Source organism: Myotis yumanensis, unplaced genomic scaffold (genome assembly GCF_028538775.1).
Source record: "Myotis yumanensis isolate MYYU_CA2020_CCGP unplaced genomic scaffold, mMyoYum1.0.hap1 SCAF_2, whole genome shotgun sequence".
NCBI lineage: Eukaryota > Metazoa > Chordata > Mammalia > Chiroptera > Vespertilionidae > Myotis > Myotis yumanensis.
Genome location: NW_027223753.1, coordinates 217,181,707 through 217,196,469, shown reverse-complemented (window position 1 = coordinate 217,196,469; position 14,763 = coordinate 217,181,707). Strand labels below are relative to the sequence as shown.

At 43.0% G+C, this 14,763-nt stretch overlaps 1 protein-coding gene across 2 annotated transcripts in view; it reads right to left on the bottom strand.

Annotated features, from left to right (window-relative positions):
• Positions 1 to 14,763, bottom strand: part of LTN1 (listerin E3 ubiquitin protein ligase 1) — a 52,415-nt gene that overhangs the window by 34,110 nt on the left and 3,542 nt on the right. For both annotated transcript variants that reach the window (XR_011470355.1, XM_070407315.1), the window contains exons 3-11: positions 14,415 to 14,513; positions 12,897 to 13,127; positions 9,081 to 9,133; positions 7,964 to 8,144; positions 6,232 to 6,405; positions 5,238 to 5,428; positions 4,506 to 4,641; positions 2,714 to 3,523; positions 2,371 to 2,412 (exon numbers count right to left, since the gene is read on the bottom strand). Coding sequence is in view for 1 of the 2 variants with exons in the window: in XM_070407315.1 (XP_070263416.1) it covers positions 2,371 to 2,412; positions 2,714 to 3,523; positions 4,506 to 4,641; positions 5,238 to 5,428; positions 6,232 to 6,405; positions 7,964 to 8,144; positions 9,081 to 9,133; positions 12,897 to 13,127; positions 14,415 to 14,513 (1,917 nt within the window). In the remaining variant the exon portion in view is untranslated. The remainder of the gene's footprint in view (positions 1 to 2,370; positions 2,413 to 2,713; positions 3,524 to 4,505; positions 4,642 to 5,237; positions 5,429 to 6,231; positions 6,406 to 7,963; positions 8,145 to 9,080; positions 9,134 to 12,896; positions 13,128 to 14,414; positions 14,514 to 14,763) is intronic.

Here is a 14,763-nt window from a genome sequence, read left to right as displayed (position 1 = left end):
GAGGCGGCTGATCGATGTTTCTAACTCTCTATTTCTCTCCCTTCCTCTCTGTAAAAAATCAATAAAATATATTTTAAAAAAATAATAATAAAATAAACTAGAAAATACCTAAGGTCTCTTTCTAGATATAAAATTCAGGCATTTTTTAAAGAGGGTGACTTTAGGACTCTGCTCAAAGTATGAGGTTGCATGAAAAACAAGGGAAACTAGAGTTTAGACGGCTACAAAATAGGCTTTCCTAATACAGTTTACCAAATAAACCAATCTATTTTACAGAATCCTCCAGAATCCAGAAAATAATCTTCTGAATAAAATGTGTCTCGGTTAGCAAGACGTGAAGTTCAATGTCTCACTGTTCTAACGCAGCTACAGAGAGAATGAGACCAGCTATAAGGAGACGGGAAGCTGTCTGCTAGCATGTGCGGGAGGCAGGCAAACCCTGCCCACGGGGACGGCCTTCCAGCACCTGTGCCCGGACTGCAGGCAGGCCCTTTCCCCAGCGGCCTGAGTGCACGCTCTCTCATCAGCGTCTCGGCCGCCCTCACTCTGACCCTAGACCTGTCAAGCAGCTCTCGTCAGGGTGGCTCTCCACGCAGCCCGCCTATGGGGAGAAGGCACTGGGTAAGCTAATGCAGAGATGTGCCAGGTACGTTACATTTCTCACTGAAAAACGGTAACCTTCTGTTTTTCTTTTGTGAAAATAAACTATTGGGGGGAAGGGGAAGTCCCCGAGTAATTGGCAGAGCTTCCGTTTTGCAAGATGAAAAAGCCCTGGAAAATGGCTGCACAATAATGTGAGTACACGTAACACTACTGCACGGCACACTGAGACACGGTTCAGGTGGTAAATTTTACCATGTTATAACATAACTTCATTTTGTTTTTAGTTATTTTTTATTGATGAGAGAGAGAGAGAGAGAGAGAGAGAGAGAGAGAGACATCGATTTATTTATGCATTCATTGGCTGATTCATGTATGTGCCCTGACCAGGAATCAAACCTGCAACTTTGGTCTATTACAGTGGTTCCCAAACTTATTTGGCCTATCGCCCCCTTTCCAGAAAAAATATTACTCAGCCCCTGGAAATTAATTTTTTTAAAATTTTAATAGCAGTTACTCATCGCCCCCAAATGCACCTGTGGCCATCACCACCCCCCTGGATCGCTCCAGTGCCTACCAGGGGGCGGTAGCGCCCACTTTGGGAATCACTGGTCTATCAGGAAAGCTCTAACTAACTGAGCCACGTGGTCAGAGCTGTACCATAATTTTAAAAGAGAAAAATGCCCTAGTCGGTTTGGCTCAGTGGATAGAGCATCAGCCTGTGGGCTGAATGGTCCCAGGTTCAATTCCGGTCAAGGGCACATGCCCCCGTTTCGGGCTTGATCCCCAATGGGGGGTGTGCAGGAGACAGCCAATCAATGATTCTCTCTCATCACTGATGTTTCTATCTCTCTCTCCCTCTCCCTTCCTATCTGAAATTAAAAAACAAAATTTTTTAAAGATAGGAAAACACTTGTAAATTAAAGAGTTATCTGTATAAGACTTAAAAAATAAGCTAAAATTCTTTTAAAAAATTTAGGTAGCTAGTCATAACATTTCTAGGGGTAGAAACGTGTTGTTACATTTGTACCTTCATTAGGAAAGACTACTGAAGCTATTAATTTTCGAAATTGTTTATGTTCCTTGATTTATTTTAATTATTCTCATCACCAATTTCTTATTTAGTCCAGTGGCCATCAAAGGCTGGAAGCAGGGCCAACAAAATTCCTGATGTGTTCTAGCCAAAGCTAGAGCCACTCAGTCCATTTATATAGAAGGAAAAGTAACTAGGGCAAGAGTAGAAATTGTAGGCTTTGTTTAAAAAATAAACTTTTGCCGAACTGGTTTGGCTCAGTGGATAGAGCGTCGGCCTGCGGACTGAAGGGTTCCAGGTTCGATTCCGGTCAAGGGCATGTACCTTGGTTGCGGGTGCATCCCCAGTCGGGGGCGTGCAAGAGGCAGCTGATCGATCTCTCTCAGCGATGTTTCTAACTCTCTGTCCCTCTCCCTTCTTCTCTGTAAAAAATCAATAAAATATATAAAAAACAAACAAACAAACAAACAAACAAAAAACTTTTAACTCTGCCTTTGTTACCTGCTAAGAAGAACCCCTGGATTTCCCAGAGCCTGTTCATCCATCCCCGATATTCCTAACCAGAAAAACACTACAGAAAGGCCAGCACCAACGTCCTCCCCAGTGATGGGAAGTTTCAGTAACGAGGAAGTCCTCTAACAGACACCTGACCACATTCCAGGGTGTGACTGTGACTGTGGTGTTAGTTTTTCTATGCCCATAAATACACAGAGAAAAAGGAAATAATCCCTGTATACCTTTTCAATGACCTGAAGAACCGAATTCCAGTTCAGGTCCACCTGAAAGAAGAAAAAGGCTCAGAAACAATCTCTGGAAGGAACAGGAAACATACACACGTAGAGTACCATGTCATCACCGAGAAAACAAAACTGTAACGTATGGAGTGAAAGCACTCACCCTTTTACTTCCAAGCTCTCATCTGAACACCCACCCGAAGCCTCACACACTTCCCAAGTCACAGTCAATAAACGCACTGCTTGTCCTTAGAAACAGCCCACACACCCCCTGGCAGGACCCACTCTGTCTGTGGTCACAGTGCGGTGCCAACCACTCCTGTGAAAAGACTGACAGCAGCGATACCTCCGTTAGATCATCCAGGACGCCTTTTCTCTCCTTCTCATCCTCACAGCAACAGAGGGCACTGTACAGAATGTCCACCACGAAGCCGGCCTCCTTCCTAGTGTCTTCGTTCAGCCAACCGACCACCTTCTGGTATAGGAACTGCACTGCTGGGTTTTTCTGTATAAGTTTGGCTATTTCCAGGGGTTTGGATTTGACGATACTCGGCTTTTCATCACCTAGGAGCATCTTAAATACTTGGGTTGAAGAGAAGGAACTGAGCAGAGTGGAAAGAAACCGTAGGTGTTGCTCTGACTTCTGTTCGTTGACATAATTAATACTCATCTCTGCTAGTCTGCAGACTAAGTCTTCCAGCGGTTTCTTCCGCCGCGGAGACAAACAGTCTGAGCCGGAACGGGCGGGAGGAGGCTTAGCCACCAGCTCACGGCCCGCACTGCTCTGCCCTTCGGACGAGACACGCTCCTCCTTCTCTTTGTTACTTTCAGGCATCTCATCAGCAAATCTGACTTTACCCACTTTTTTGTTATTTGACTTCAGTGAGCTGCTCGGCTTCTGAAGGACCTGCAATAGACTCGATACACCTGAGACCGACCTCACATCAGCCTCTGGCTCATCGATCTTCGCGTAACAGATCTCTGAGAGCCCCCCCCAGAAATTCAGCAGCACTTTCTCAAAGTTTTGAGCCGCTTTATCATTTTTCCCCATATCTGCTTTGGCTTCCCAAGAACTTAAAGTTTCAGCTAAATAGTCAAAGAGTTGCTCATCTTGCAATCTTGGGTCTTTGAGAATTGTATCAATCACAGGAATCAACTGAAAAACAAGATGAAACAGAAAGGTTCTGTTTTCAGGAGAAATAAAATTTAAACAAGGTATTTGTAAGACATTATAAATGTTCATATTTAATGAATGAAAAACATGGATTTTCCCCCGAACTCTGAAAAGAGTTAACTTGAACATCATTTTCACATCATAGAAAGAGCATAATGAGTTCACGTGATTCCCCCTGCATTACTTCGTTTTTATATGATTAACCAAGATTACTGTCATTAACAGATAATATAGTTTTCTCTTCATCTTCTGAAGTTATTAAAGTTTTCTTATTTTCTAAGCCATTATGAAAGACACAGAAGACCTACAGAAATCAGAACCCTTTTTATTACATTACAGAAATAAGAGAAGTTAACTATGTGAGACACCCAGTAGGATCTGGGCTTGTGTTACATCAATTAACTTCCCATCGGAAGAGCCACATCCCAACACCTGCTCGCATCACTGGTTCTAAGAGCCAAGCACAACTGTCCACAAAAGGATACAAGACCCAGCCGGGCGTGGCTCAGAGGTTGAGCAGCAACCCAGGAACCAAGAGGTCACAGTTCAATTCCCGGTCAGGGCACATTGCCCAGGTTGGGCTCAATACCCAGTAAGGGGCGTGCGGGAGGAAGCCAATCAATGATTCTCTCATCATTGATGTTTCTCTCTCTCTCTCTCTCCCTCTTCCTTCCTCTCTAAAATCAATAAAAATATATGTATTTTAAAAAGGATACATGTATGTAAATATTTTAGAAGTAATAAATAACTGATGCATTATTTAAACTTAATACAAAAGATCACAAATAGCATCTTCTTGTACATCCAGCGACCAGTCCTCAGGCATGACAGTATAATACTATTCTACTAGCAGCTGTGAAACCCTTAGGAGGAAGGCTGATCAATAGAAATGGCAACAAGACACAATGAGCTGGACTCTTCATGGTCAGTGTGAGAGGCACTGGTGGTTTTCACTCTATGATACCTGGTCATTGACGAGCATCTCCTCCATCTCCTCCTCACCTAAGCTTTGCTGCATTATAAAACGTAGGCATTCAAAAAAAGAAGACATCACTGCTGAGCACTCTGAGAAGCTGGTTTTAATTCTCTCTGTCGACAGCCTGAAATAACAAATAACTGTGGCTTACTCTTTCAAAAAAAAGAATATAAGCAATGCAGAAACACCAAAATAAAGTCACGGAAAAGGCATCATACCAAAAGGAGATGAATTTTTACAAATAAAATTCTTAAACTGAAAACTAAGAACAAATACAGCCTGATTAGAATGTAAACCTGAAGAACTGTGAAAAAAGCCTCAAGTACCCAAGAAAAATTTCAATTTAATTCTCTGAAAACCTGAAAAGTGTTTAATGAACAGTAAAGCAATTTTGCGGAAATTTAAATAAGAAAGACAATAATATATATATATCTTCTACTTATCTGTGAAAATAATAGAAATCTCCTTCACTTTAAAGATCATGACTCTAGCCGGGCCAGTGTGGCTCAATGGCTGAGCTTCAACCTATGAACCAGGAGGTCACAGTTTGATTCCGGATTCGGGCACATGCCTGGGTTACAGGCTTGATCCCCAGTGTAGGGGGCGTGCAGGAGGCAGCTGATCAATGATTCTTTCTCATCACTGATGCTTCTATCCGCTCTCTTCCTCTCTGATATCAATAGAAAATATTTTTAAAGATCAAGATTTTGAATTCCTTACCCTGCAACGAGAGAAGTGAGGAAGTTTCTGAAGAAGTCCAGCCTGGGGTCTGTGATGGACTGAGGGAGTTTGCTGATGAATGGCAGAAGATAAGGGTATATGACAGTGGCCAGACCCCGACCACCTTCACGAACCACAGCTGAAAGTTTGGGAAAAACACTTTTTTTTGCATTTACATGAAGCCAACAGTCCTACCAAAGAAAGATGATGATAATAAAGATTATAAACACACTTTTCCCAATTAACAGAGAAGACACATAGGTCTCTAAAATACAAATCAAGTATTCTACATAAAAAAGCTAACATCTCCCACTGCCATTAAAAATGAAAACTCTCGCCCTGACCGGTTTGGCTCAGTGAACAGAGCGTCGGCCTGCGGACTGAAGGGCCCAGGTTCGATTTTGGTCAAGGACAGGTACCTTGGTTGCGGGCACATCCCCAGTAAGGGGTGTGAAGAGGCAGCTGATTGATGTTTCTCTCTCATCAATGTTTCTAACTCTCTATCCCTCTCCCTTCCTCTCTGTAAAAAATCAATAAAATATATTTTTAAAAAATCCTAAATCACTGTGCATAAATATGATTGACTTAAAAAAAAACCACAAAAGCCCCGAAAACTCTGAAATTATAAGAAATTTATTGCATATAGTATCATGTATCCAACATGCTTCCAGAACATTCATCAGAAATAATTACTTACAATTAAAATATTTCTATAAAAGCTGCAATCTCAAAAGAACAGCCATATTTAGTCTTAAATATAAGATTCAGATATGCTTGCTTCAATGAGCCACATAAGAATGAGTGATACTGGCTAAACTGAAAGTAAATAAAAACTCTTTGCCATTTTATAATCAGTTTATGATTTACACAAGTTTTGGATTAAATATTTTATTTCCAAGAAGCTTTTTTCCAATAACTTTTAGATATTATAACCTAGTAAGCTCTTTCCAAGACAAGTGTTCCAGGATGTACTAAACATACTTCTCTTACGTACCTCAATGGTTGTAAGTGTATACAGTACAGCTTCCCAGAGAGCAGGGCAGACAATGGGGTCACTGTCATCAATGCTAAGTAGAACAGACGAGCTCACTTTTGATGCTTCCTTTTTCATCAATTGTGGAATACGCTGGCACAAAGCAGAAATTAATTCAAAATAAGCTGAGCGGATCTAAAAGAAAACACAGAAGTTGAATTAAATTCAAGCCAAATAAGACTAGGATAGGCTTTTATTCATGGTTAAGGACAGACAGGTTATTCAGAACCCTCCCATTAATAAAACTGAAACAACTAGAAAAATACGTCAAAGGATATTTTTAAGAGTATCGAATGACTGAGAAGCCACTAGGAATCACCAAGCCAAAGTTAAAGGCAGGAAGAATTCAACTTCCCATTTCTGTGGCTGAAGGAAACACAGAGCTAAGTGCAGAAGCCTCTGTGGGGGGCTGTGGATTATGCCTACAGACACACTAGCAGCACAACGTTCAATAGAGCCAGACAAAAATAAGACACCTTGAGTCGCTATCAGTAGAAACCAAAGATAACACAGGGATCTGAGACTTTAAATCTTAAAATTATCAGTTACAAACTCCGTATCAACAATCCTTATTACAGTTAACAAAAGTTTAAAGAAACTTGAGAGGAAGGACTCTTAAAAAAGGCACAGCAGATCTGAAAAATAAGCAAACACAATTCCTAATCTAAAAATAAATAAATACATAATTATTTAAAGCTCAGTTCAAAAAAAATTATCCACCAAGTAGATTAAAAAGACAAAAAGATAAAAACACCAATGAGAGCATGAGACACAGACCAAGAGAATGAAAACATCAGCACATCCCAAGCAGAAAAAGATGTAAACAAGCAGATTAGAAAACCACACACAATAACATCAATAGCTTATGAAGAGATGCTGCAGGTCACTCAGCAGAGATCACTTGAACGCCTACTACTCTGGTAACAGCCAGGAAGCTGCAGGATGCGCAGTCGTGGCTGGACCAGAAGACCGTGCAGGACTCCAGGCACTGATGGTCCAGTCGAGAGTAACGGCCGTTCAGGTGAGCCATCTAGCACGACTTCAGAAAGTTAGTCCGTGTGCATTTACTCTGGACTCAGGATTGAGAGGTTTTCAGAAAAATAAGCTCTCACAGGTCTGAGGATGCATGAATGAAGAACGGTGAGGGCGAGGAACTAGAGGAACCGGGCGTCTGTCACGGGGGAATGAGCAGGTAAATGGAGTGGAGGCCCACTCCTGAATACTACGCAGCAGTTAGAAGCCATGGACCACATACACATATAGGAACATGATGAGTTTAAAGTATTTTAGTACTTTTTAAAAGTACTAAGTAAAAAGCAATAAATGGAATGGAATGTAACACAATGCCACTTAAGCACATTTAGAATGGCCAGCTGGTGGAGGCGGAGGAGGGAGACAGAAAGGAAAGGGAAGAATAAACACGTGCAATGAGAAGAGCCTTTGTCCACCCCACAAGGTCAAGGTGCCAGGAGTGAAGAGGATGACAATTCACTCTGACGTTGAAGCCCAAATAAGAAACAACAAAGAGAAAATACAGTTACATCTGGTAACAGAGGTGATTCAGTGCCACCACAGAGATACATTTGTAGAGTTTTAAACATGAACAATAAACATAAAGCATAAACAAACTAGCAAGATCAGAGGGAAAAAAATAAATCAGAGGAATGTCTTAAAATAAAAAAGATGAACATACCTGAGGTATACTGTGTTTTCCATACTTCCAAAATTTATTCTGTGATAGAAGAGACTTAAATTTCTCCTCCAGAGAATCAAGTTCATTATCAGGTAAGAGGCAAAGCAATTTCTTTAATGCCAATAAGGAACAAGTTACAACCCGATAGAATTTAGCTTCTCTCTCTTCCTCTGGAACAGTTCTTATTGTAAAAAGAAAATAAATATGTATAAGGATTGCGTATAAGCCAAACTATATTTTTAAAATTAAAATGTCTAAGATTACTTTCCCAACAGACTCTTAACCGTGTGATTACAACATAAGAAACGTAAAGGGAACATTTTGCTACTATTTCAGTGAAACTATTCATAGTTCTTCAACTATTTTCAACCAGACCATAGAGTGGTTCCTGTGATGACGGTCAAAGGTGAATGTGGCCTGGCCGGTGTCGCTCAGCGGCTGAGCATCAGGCCATGAACCAGGAGCTCTCGATTTGATTCCCAGTCAGGACACATGCCCAGTAGGGGGCGTGCAGGAGGCAGCCGATCCATGATTCTCTCTTCATCATTGATGTTTCTCTCTCTCCCTCTCCCTTTCTCTCTGAAATCAATAAAAAAAAGATATATATTGTTAAAAAATCAATAATACGTATTTTTAGCCGAAACCGGTTTGGCTCAGTGGATAGAGCGTCGGCCTGCGGACTGAAAGGTCCCAGGTTCGATTCCAGTCAAGGGCATGTACCTGGGTTGCAGGCACATCCCCAGTGGGAGGTGTGCAGGAGGCAGCTGATCGATGTTTCTCTCTCATCGATGTTTCTAACTCTCTATCTCTCTCCCACTCTGTAAAAAATCAATAAAATATATTTTTTAAAAAATAATAATACATATTTTTAAAAAGAAGTGCATGTGGGAAAACCTAAAAGCATCTCTTTGTAAACAAACCAAATATGTGGCTCCCAGACCATTCACCTCACACAGCAGGACGGACCACAGGGAGCAGCACGTAGGACAGCACCTGCAAACAGCACCCCAGGGCGTCTCCATCTCTGCACGCAGCACCCCTAAACATGTCACACTGCAATCCCCTTGTAACCCAGGAGGGAGACAAGCCCTGACGCGAGCTACACGGCGCCACTTACTGTGGGTCACTGAGCGAGTCGGGTGTTTCCTTTATCAGGTGGTCCTGCAGCACCTGCAGGGGGACAACCGAGCCTTGAGACTCATGGAACTGAATGGTGACAGGCAGAGCACAAACCTCACCCCACCTCAACGCGTTGCCCCCACCCACAAAGAAGCTACATGAAGCAGCAAAGCTAAAAGGTTTGACTTGCACTTACTTTCTCTCCCTACCATCCCTGAGACTGGCTGCTACTGGGGTGACTTCTCCAACAAGTGCTGTTTCCATCAGGAGGAAGCGGCCCCGAGACACTCCTGCCCTGGCTGCTAGGTCCGCTGGCCCAGGCGGTGCAGGCATGGACTCCCCGTCAGTATGTCAGTACGTCCGGGCGAGAATCAGGCCCTGCTCCCCTCCCCCCTCTGAGCGCCTCCCTGCTCAGAGAAGAACACGGCTGTGCTTGGCCCCGTCACACAGGCAGGTCTAGATTCCGTCGGAAATGCCGGGTGCATCTGCCTACTTCTGGGCCAAGTACAAGCGAGGACCCGGCTCGTGTGAACTTTACCAGCACTAACAAGCACTGGCATTTCCTGAGCGTTTCCACACGCCAGACAAAGCCCGAGCACACTTCCCGCATCACCTCAGTCAGTCCTCACAACTACTGAGTGGAGGACAATTCCCGCTGTAACAGATTGGGAAACAGAGGGGCAGCAAGTTGCCTGGGATCACACACCTCATGATGGAAGAGGGGCCCTGGAACGAATGGATCACCCAGGCCCTCATCTTACAGGCAGCACAATACGCTGTCCGCGGACAGTATAACCGAGACCTGAACTGGGGAACTAGAATGCACATCCTGTCCTGTCTAAGCCTGGCATTCTGATCTTCATTTGTCTAATTCCCCTCTAATAAGTTGGTTTTGTATTTGGGAAAGTTCAAACCTAGTATCTGCAATGAACTGTGATAGAAGCTAAAGGGAAAATAACAAAGAGGAAATCATCCACGGGGTCCACAAAAAGCCAGAACAAAAGCACACACAGCTCCGAAGTGCCGAATCAGTTATCTCAAAATCCATTTTCTAAAACTCTTATCTTTAAACATTTTTTATATTTTTTAAATTTACTTTTATCTTACATATTTTTATTGAATTCAGAGAGAGGGAAAGGAAGAGAGAGAAAGCCCTAGCCGTCTTGGCTCAGTGGATAGAGCATCGGCCTGCAGACTGAAGGGTCTTGGGTTCGATTCCGGTCAAGGGCACATGCCGGGGTTGCGGGCTCAATCCTCAGTGTGGGGCGTGGCAGGAGGCAGCCAGTCAATGATTCTCTCTCATCACTGATATTTCTATTTCTCCCCCTCTCCCTTCCTCTCTGAAATTGATAAAAATATATTTTTAAAATGAGAGAGAATCATTGATCGACTGCCTCCTGCACGCCCCTCATTGGGAATCGAACCCACTGGGGATGCATGTACCCTTGACTGGAATTGAACCTGGGACCCCTCAGTCCACAGACTGATGCTCTATCCACTGAGCCAAACCAGCGAGGGTGCATTTTCTAAAACTCTTAGTGTCCAAACTCATGCCACTTCACTTTCGTAACAGTTACCACTTGATATTTACATAAACAAGTGACTCTGGCCTGTGGTTGGGTGAGAGAACTCCCTTTGAGAAGATGACTGAAGGTACAAATCCTCCGCCTAGAAAGACAAGCTTGGCACACCTGAGAAATGGAGCCTGGAAGGACCGGGACCTCCTGGGGAAGGAGGCTGCAGGTGTGTGCCTGTGGGACAGGCGTCGGGGAAGGACCAGCCATGAAGAGCCCTGGAGTCCACAGCTGTAGCGACGAGGGGAACCCACAGGAAGGCTGACCCACTGACAGGAGGAGGGAGGAAGGGAGGGAGGGAGGTGGGGAGGGAGGGGGGGGGGGGGGGACAGACACGGGCTCTAAAGACCCAGGAGCACTGCATAGGGGACGAACGGAAGCACACCTTTTTTAGATCCTCAACTCCCTCTCACCCACAGTCCATCTACTTCTACTTCATGTAATACTGAGAAGCTTGGTCATCTGGTTTTTCCAGTCCATATCTCAGGAATAGGAAAAAGGAGGGAAGAAGTAAGGAAAATAGTACTAGATGCAGACAAACTGAAAGCTGAGAAGTTATGGCTGACACCAGTTTGTAAAGTGTGGGCCAGGAGTTGAAGAAACTTTCTGATGTGTTAATAGGAGTCTAGATGTGTATGGCCATTTGAAGGGTAATTTGTCAATATCTACAGAAATTTTACATGTTCGTATCTTTTGACCCAACAAATGATGACTCAAAGTGCTGATAGTTATCACTCCCACAGGTGGGAAGATATCTACTCATGAATGTCCACTAAAGTAGTGTTTGCTATCTTAAAAATATTGGGGTACAACTACAAATGTATATTTTAAAAGTTAACTAGACTGCCATATATCCATACAAAGGAATACCAGAGAGCCAGAAAAAAGAGTGAGGTAGATCTGTAAACATATGTTAATATGGAAATACAGGGGGGAAATAAGTTTAGATTGAATTTTTAGATGCACACCTTTTTATATTATACTAGAGGCACGAATTCATACACGGGTGGGGTCCCTCGGCCTGGCTGGCGATCAGTCCCAATTGGGATCGATCAGGCCAGCCAGCCGGGGGAAGGGACCGGGGGATGTTGGTCAACCGGCTGTGGGACGTTGGCTGTGGGAGTGTACTGACCACCAGGGAGCAGCTCCTGCATTAAACATCTGCCCCTGGTGGTCAGTGCGCATCATAGCAACCGGTCGACCGCTCATTCGATTGACCGGTCCTAATGGTTGCTTAGGCTTTTATATATGTATATAGATAGATGTTACAAAACATATATCTAAGTTTTTTAGGTAATATAGTTTGAGATTCATAAATTAAAGATGGAAAATTTAAACAGTTTAGAAAGATCCAGTCCAACATCTAGCTATATAAAAGGCTAATATGCAAAGTGTCCCCTTAGGAGTTCAACCGGGAAACCCAGAGTTCGACTGCTTGCTATGATGTGCACTAACCACCAAGGGGCAGCGCGGAATGAAGGCAGGCCCCGGTCGGCAGCCAGGAGGCCCCAATCAGCCCTGAACGCAGGCCAGGCCCAGGGACCCTATCTGTGCATGATTTTCGTGCACCAGGCCTCTAGTGTTAATTATATTTAAAATGCAACATGAACAGTTGTGTTAAACACATACAGTGGGACCTTGACTTACGAGTTTAATTCGTTCGGAGACCGAGCTCGTTAAGGAGCTCGTTAACTCAAATTACTCTATCAACTCAATGCAAAAAATCAGCCGAGAGACAGCTGGTATCTCAAAAAACTCGTTAGTCAGGACACTTGTAAGTCAAGGCCCCACTGTATTTTAAAAAGACAATCTTCTGGCCCAGCCACTGTGGCCCAGTGGTTGAACCAAGAGGTCCCCAGTTCGATACCAGGCAGGACACATGCACGGGTGTTTCAGGCTGGATCCCCAGCAGGAGGCATGAAGGAGGCAACTGATCGATGTTTCTCTCTCATCAGTGTTTCTGTCTCCCTATCCCTCTTCCCTCCTTTCTCTAAAATAAAAATCAATAAGAACATATATGTGTGTGAATACATATAAACATACATACATACATGTATGTATATACATACATATACACACACACACACACGTATATATGTATTTTTTAGAGACAATTTTCCATTGGAAAGACTCCACACACTTACTCCTTCATAATGCCAGGTAAGAGAGCTGTTATTGTAACATGCCTGCTATCCCTTAAATACTTGAGAAAAAAACAGAGAAGAGTGGCAAGAACTTACACTTGTGATCTCATCCTTACAGAATGCTATGGCTTCAGGCTGCTTGCTGGGAGGGAAGGCTGCTTCGAAGGCATCTTTTGCTGCGGACGCGGCTGGTGCGTACGTGTCACACTGAGCTATGAGCCAATAGCCCATTAAACTTTTTAAATAAGGAGCCAAGTGTTTCTTAACTTTGAGGATAAGTTTTTCAAAAGCTTGCTGTGTGGCTTCTCGAACCCGGCGGTCATGGTCCTATTGAAAGTATAAGATGGTTTAAAATAGCTCTAGCTCATTAAAACAAATATAAATAATTCTGTACATGCTATGATGACCCCTTAATAAGAATTCAACTATGTACAGAGCTAAACAAAAGTCAGTAACTATGTGAAGTAATTAATTTATTTCCTTTCCCTTCTCCCAATGAGATAAGAACTATATTCAAGACTGAGTCAAGGCTAGGCCTTAACCCAAGAGTGGGGAACCTTTTTCAGACAAAGGCTATTTGGATATTTATGACATCATTGGAGGGCCATACAAAATTATCAACTTAAAAATCAGCCTTCTACATTTGGTCAAACATTTAATTAACTCACCACTAATGCCTGGCAGGGCCAGACCAAATGATTTTACGGGCCATATAAGACCCGTGGGCCGGACATTCCCCACTCCTGTCTTAAACAATGAAGCAACTGATTCTCATTTTTCTGCATCAAATATACAAAGAAATTAAGCCACCCAAAATTATTGTGACTGGAAAGCATTTGGGTAATTTTGACCTAATTTTTGAAAACACAGACTTCCTATACACATCTTACAAAGTGTAATTATGATCCAATCTACATAACAATACTGACATAACATTTCATAATCCTCGCAAAAAATGTCCTATATACCTGACAGTCTATAATTTCAATAAAAAAAAACATACAAGTGTTGTCCTGAAAGACATACGAGTGTTGTCCTGAAAGACCAAAATTGTGGGTTCAATCCCCAGTCAGGGCACCTGTATGAATCAACCAATCTTTATGAATAAAAGGCTAAGTGACCATTACAACCGACCAAACGACCAGTCACTATGATGCACACTGACTCCCAGGGGGCAGACACTCAATGCAGGAGCTGGCCCCTGGTGGTCAGTGCGCTTCCACAGCCAACCTTCCATGGCCGGCCAACCTCCCGCGCTCCCTCCCCCCAGCCAGCCAGGTGGTCAGTGTGCTCCCAAAGCCAACCTCCCGCGGCCAGCCAACCTCCTGCAGTCCCTCCCTCCAGCTGGTCGGCCCTGATCGGCCCCTATCAGGACTGGGTGAGACGGCCCCGATTGCCCTAATTGCCAGCCAGGCCGAGTGACCCCACCCGTTCACAAATTCATGCACTGGGCCTCTAGTAAATACATAAATAAATGGAACAACAAATTGATGTCTCTCTCTCTCATCCTCCTTCCCTCTGAACCTCCCTCTCTCCCTTTAAGGCCTTCCTCTCTCTAAAAGTCAATTTTTAAAAAATACAACAGAAATAAGCCAGTAAAGTCTTGATACTTACAAGTGAAATTTTGCAAAATATTCTTGGCCAGTATGGAAGAACTCCTTTTACAATTTCTGTATCTCTCTCTGTACACATAGTTCCAAATTCTTGCATAGCCTAAAGTAAATTATTAACATTGTTAAGGATCAACAGCCATAATATTGGCTTTTGATTAAATTTATTCTGTTCTAGAAGCTTCATCTGTTTTATTTAATAGGAGAATACATTGTTTCTATTTGTGATATATAGGACTAATTTGAAGAGTTCCTTTACAAACTAGTATGGTAGAAAATTCTAAGTTGTTTTTAAAAAGATAGATATACAGGATTAAATTACATTCTCTAATGGGACAAAAAGAATACACGGA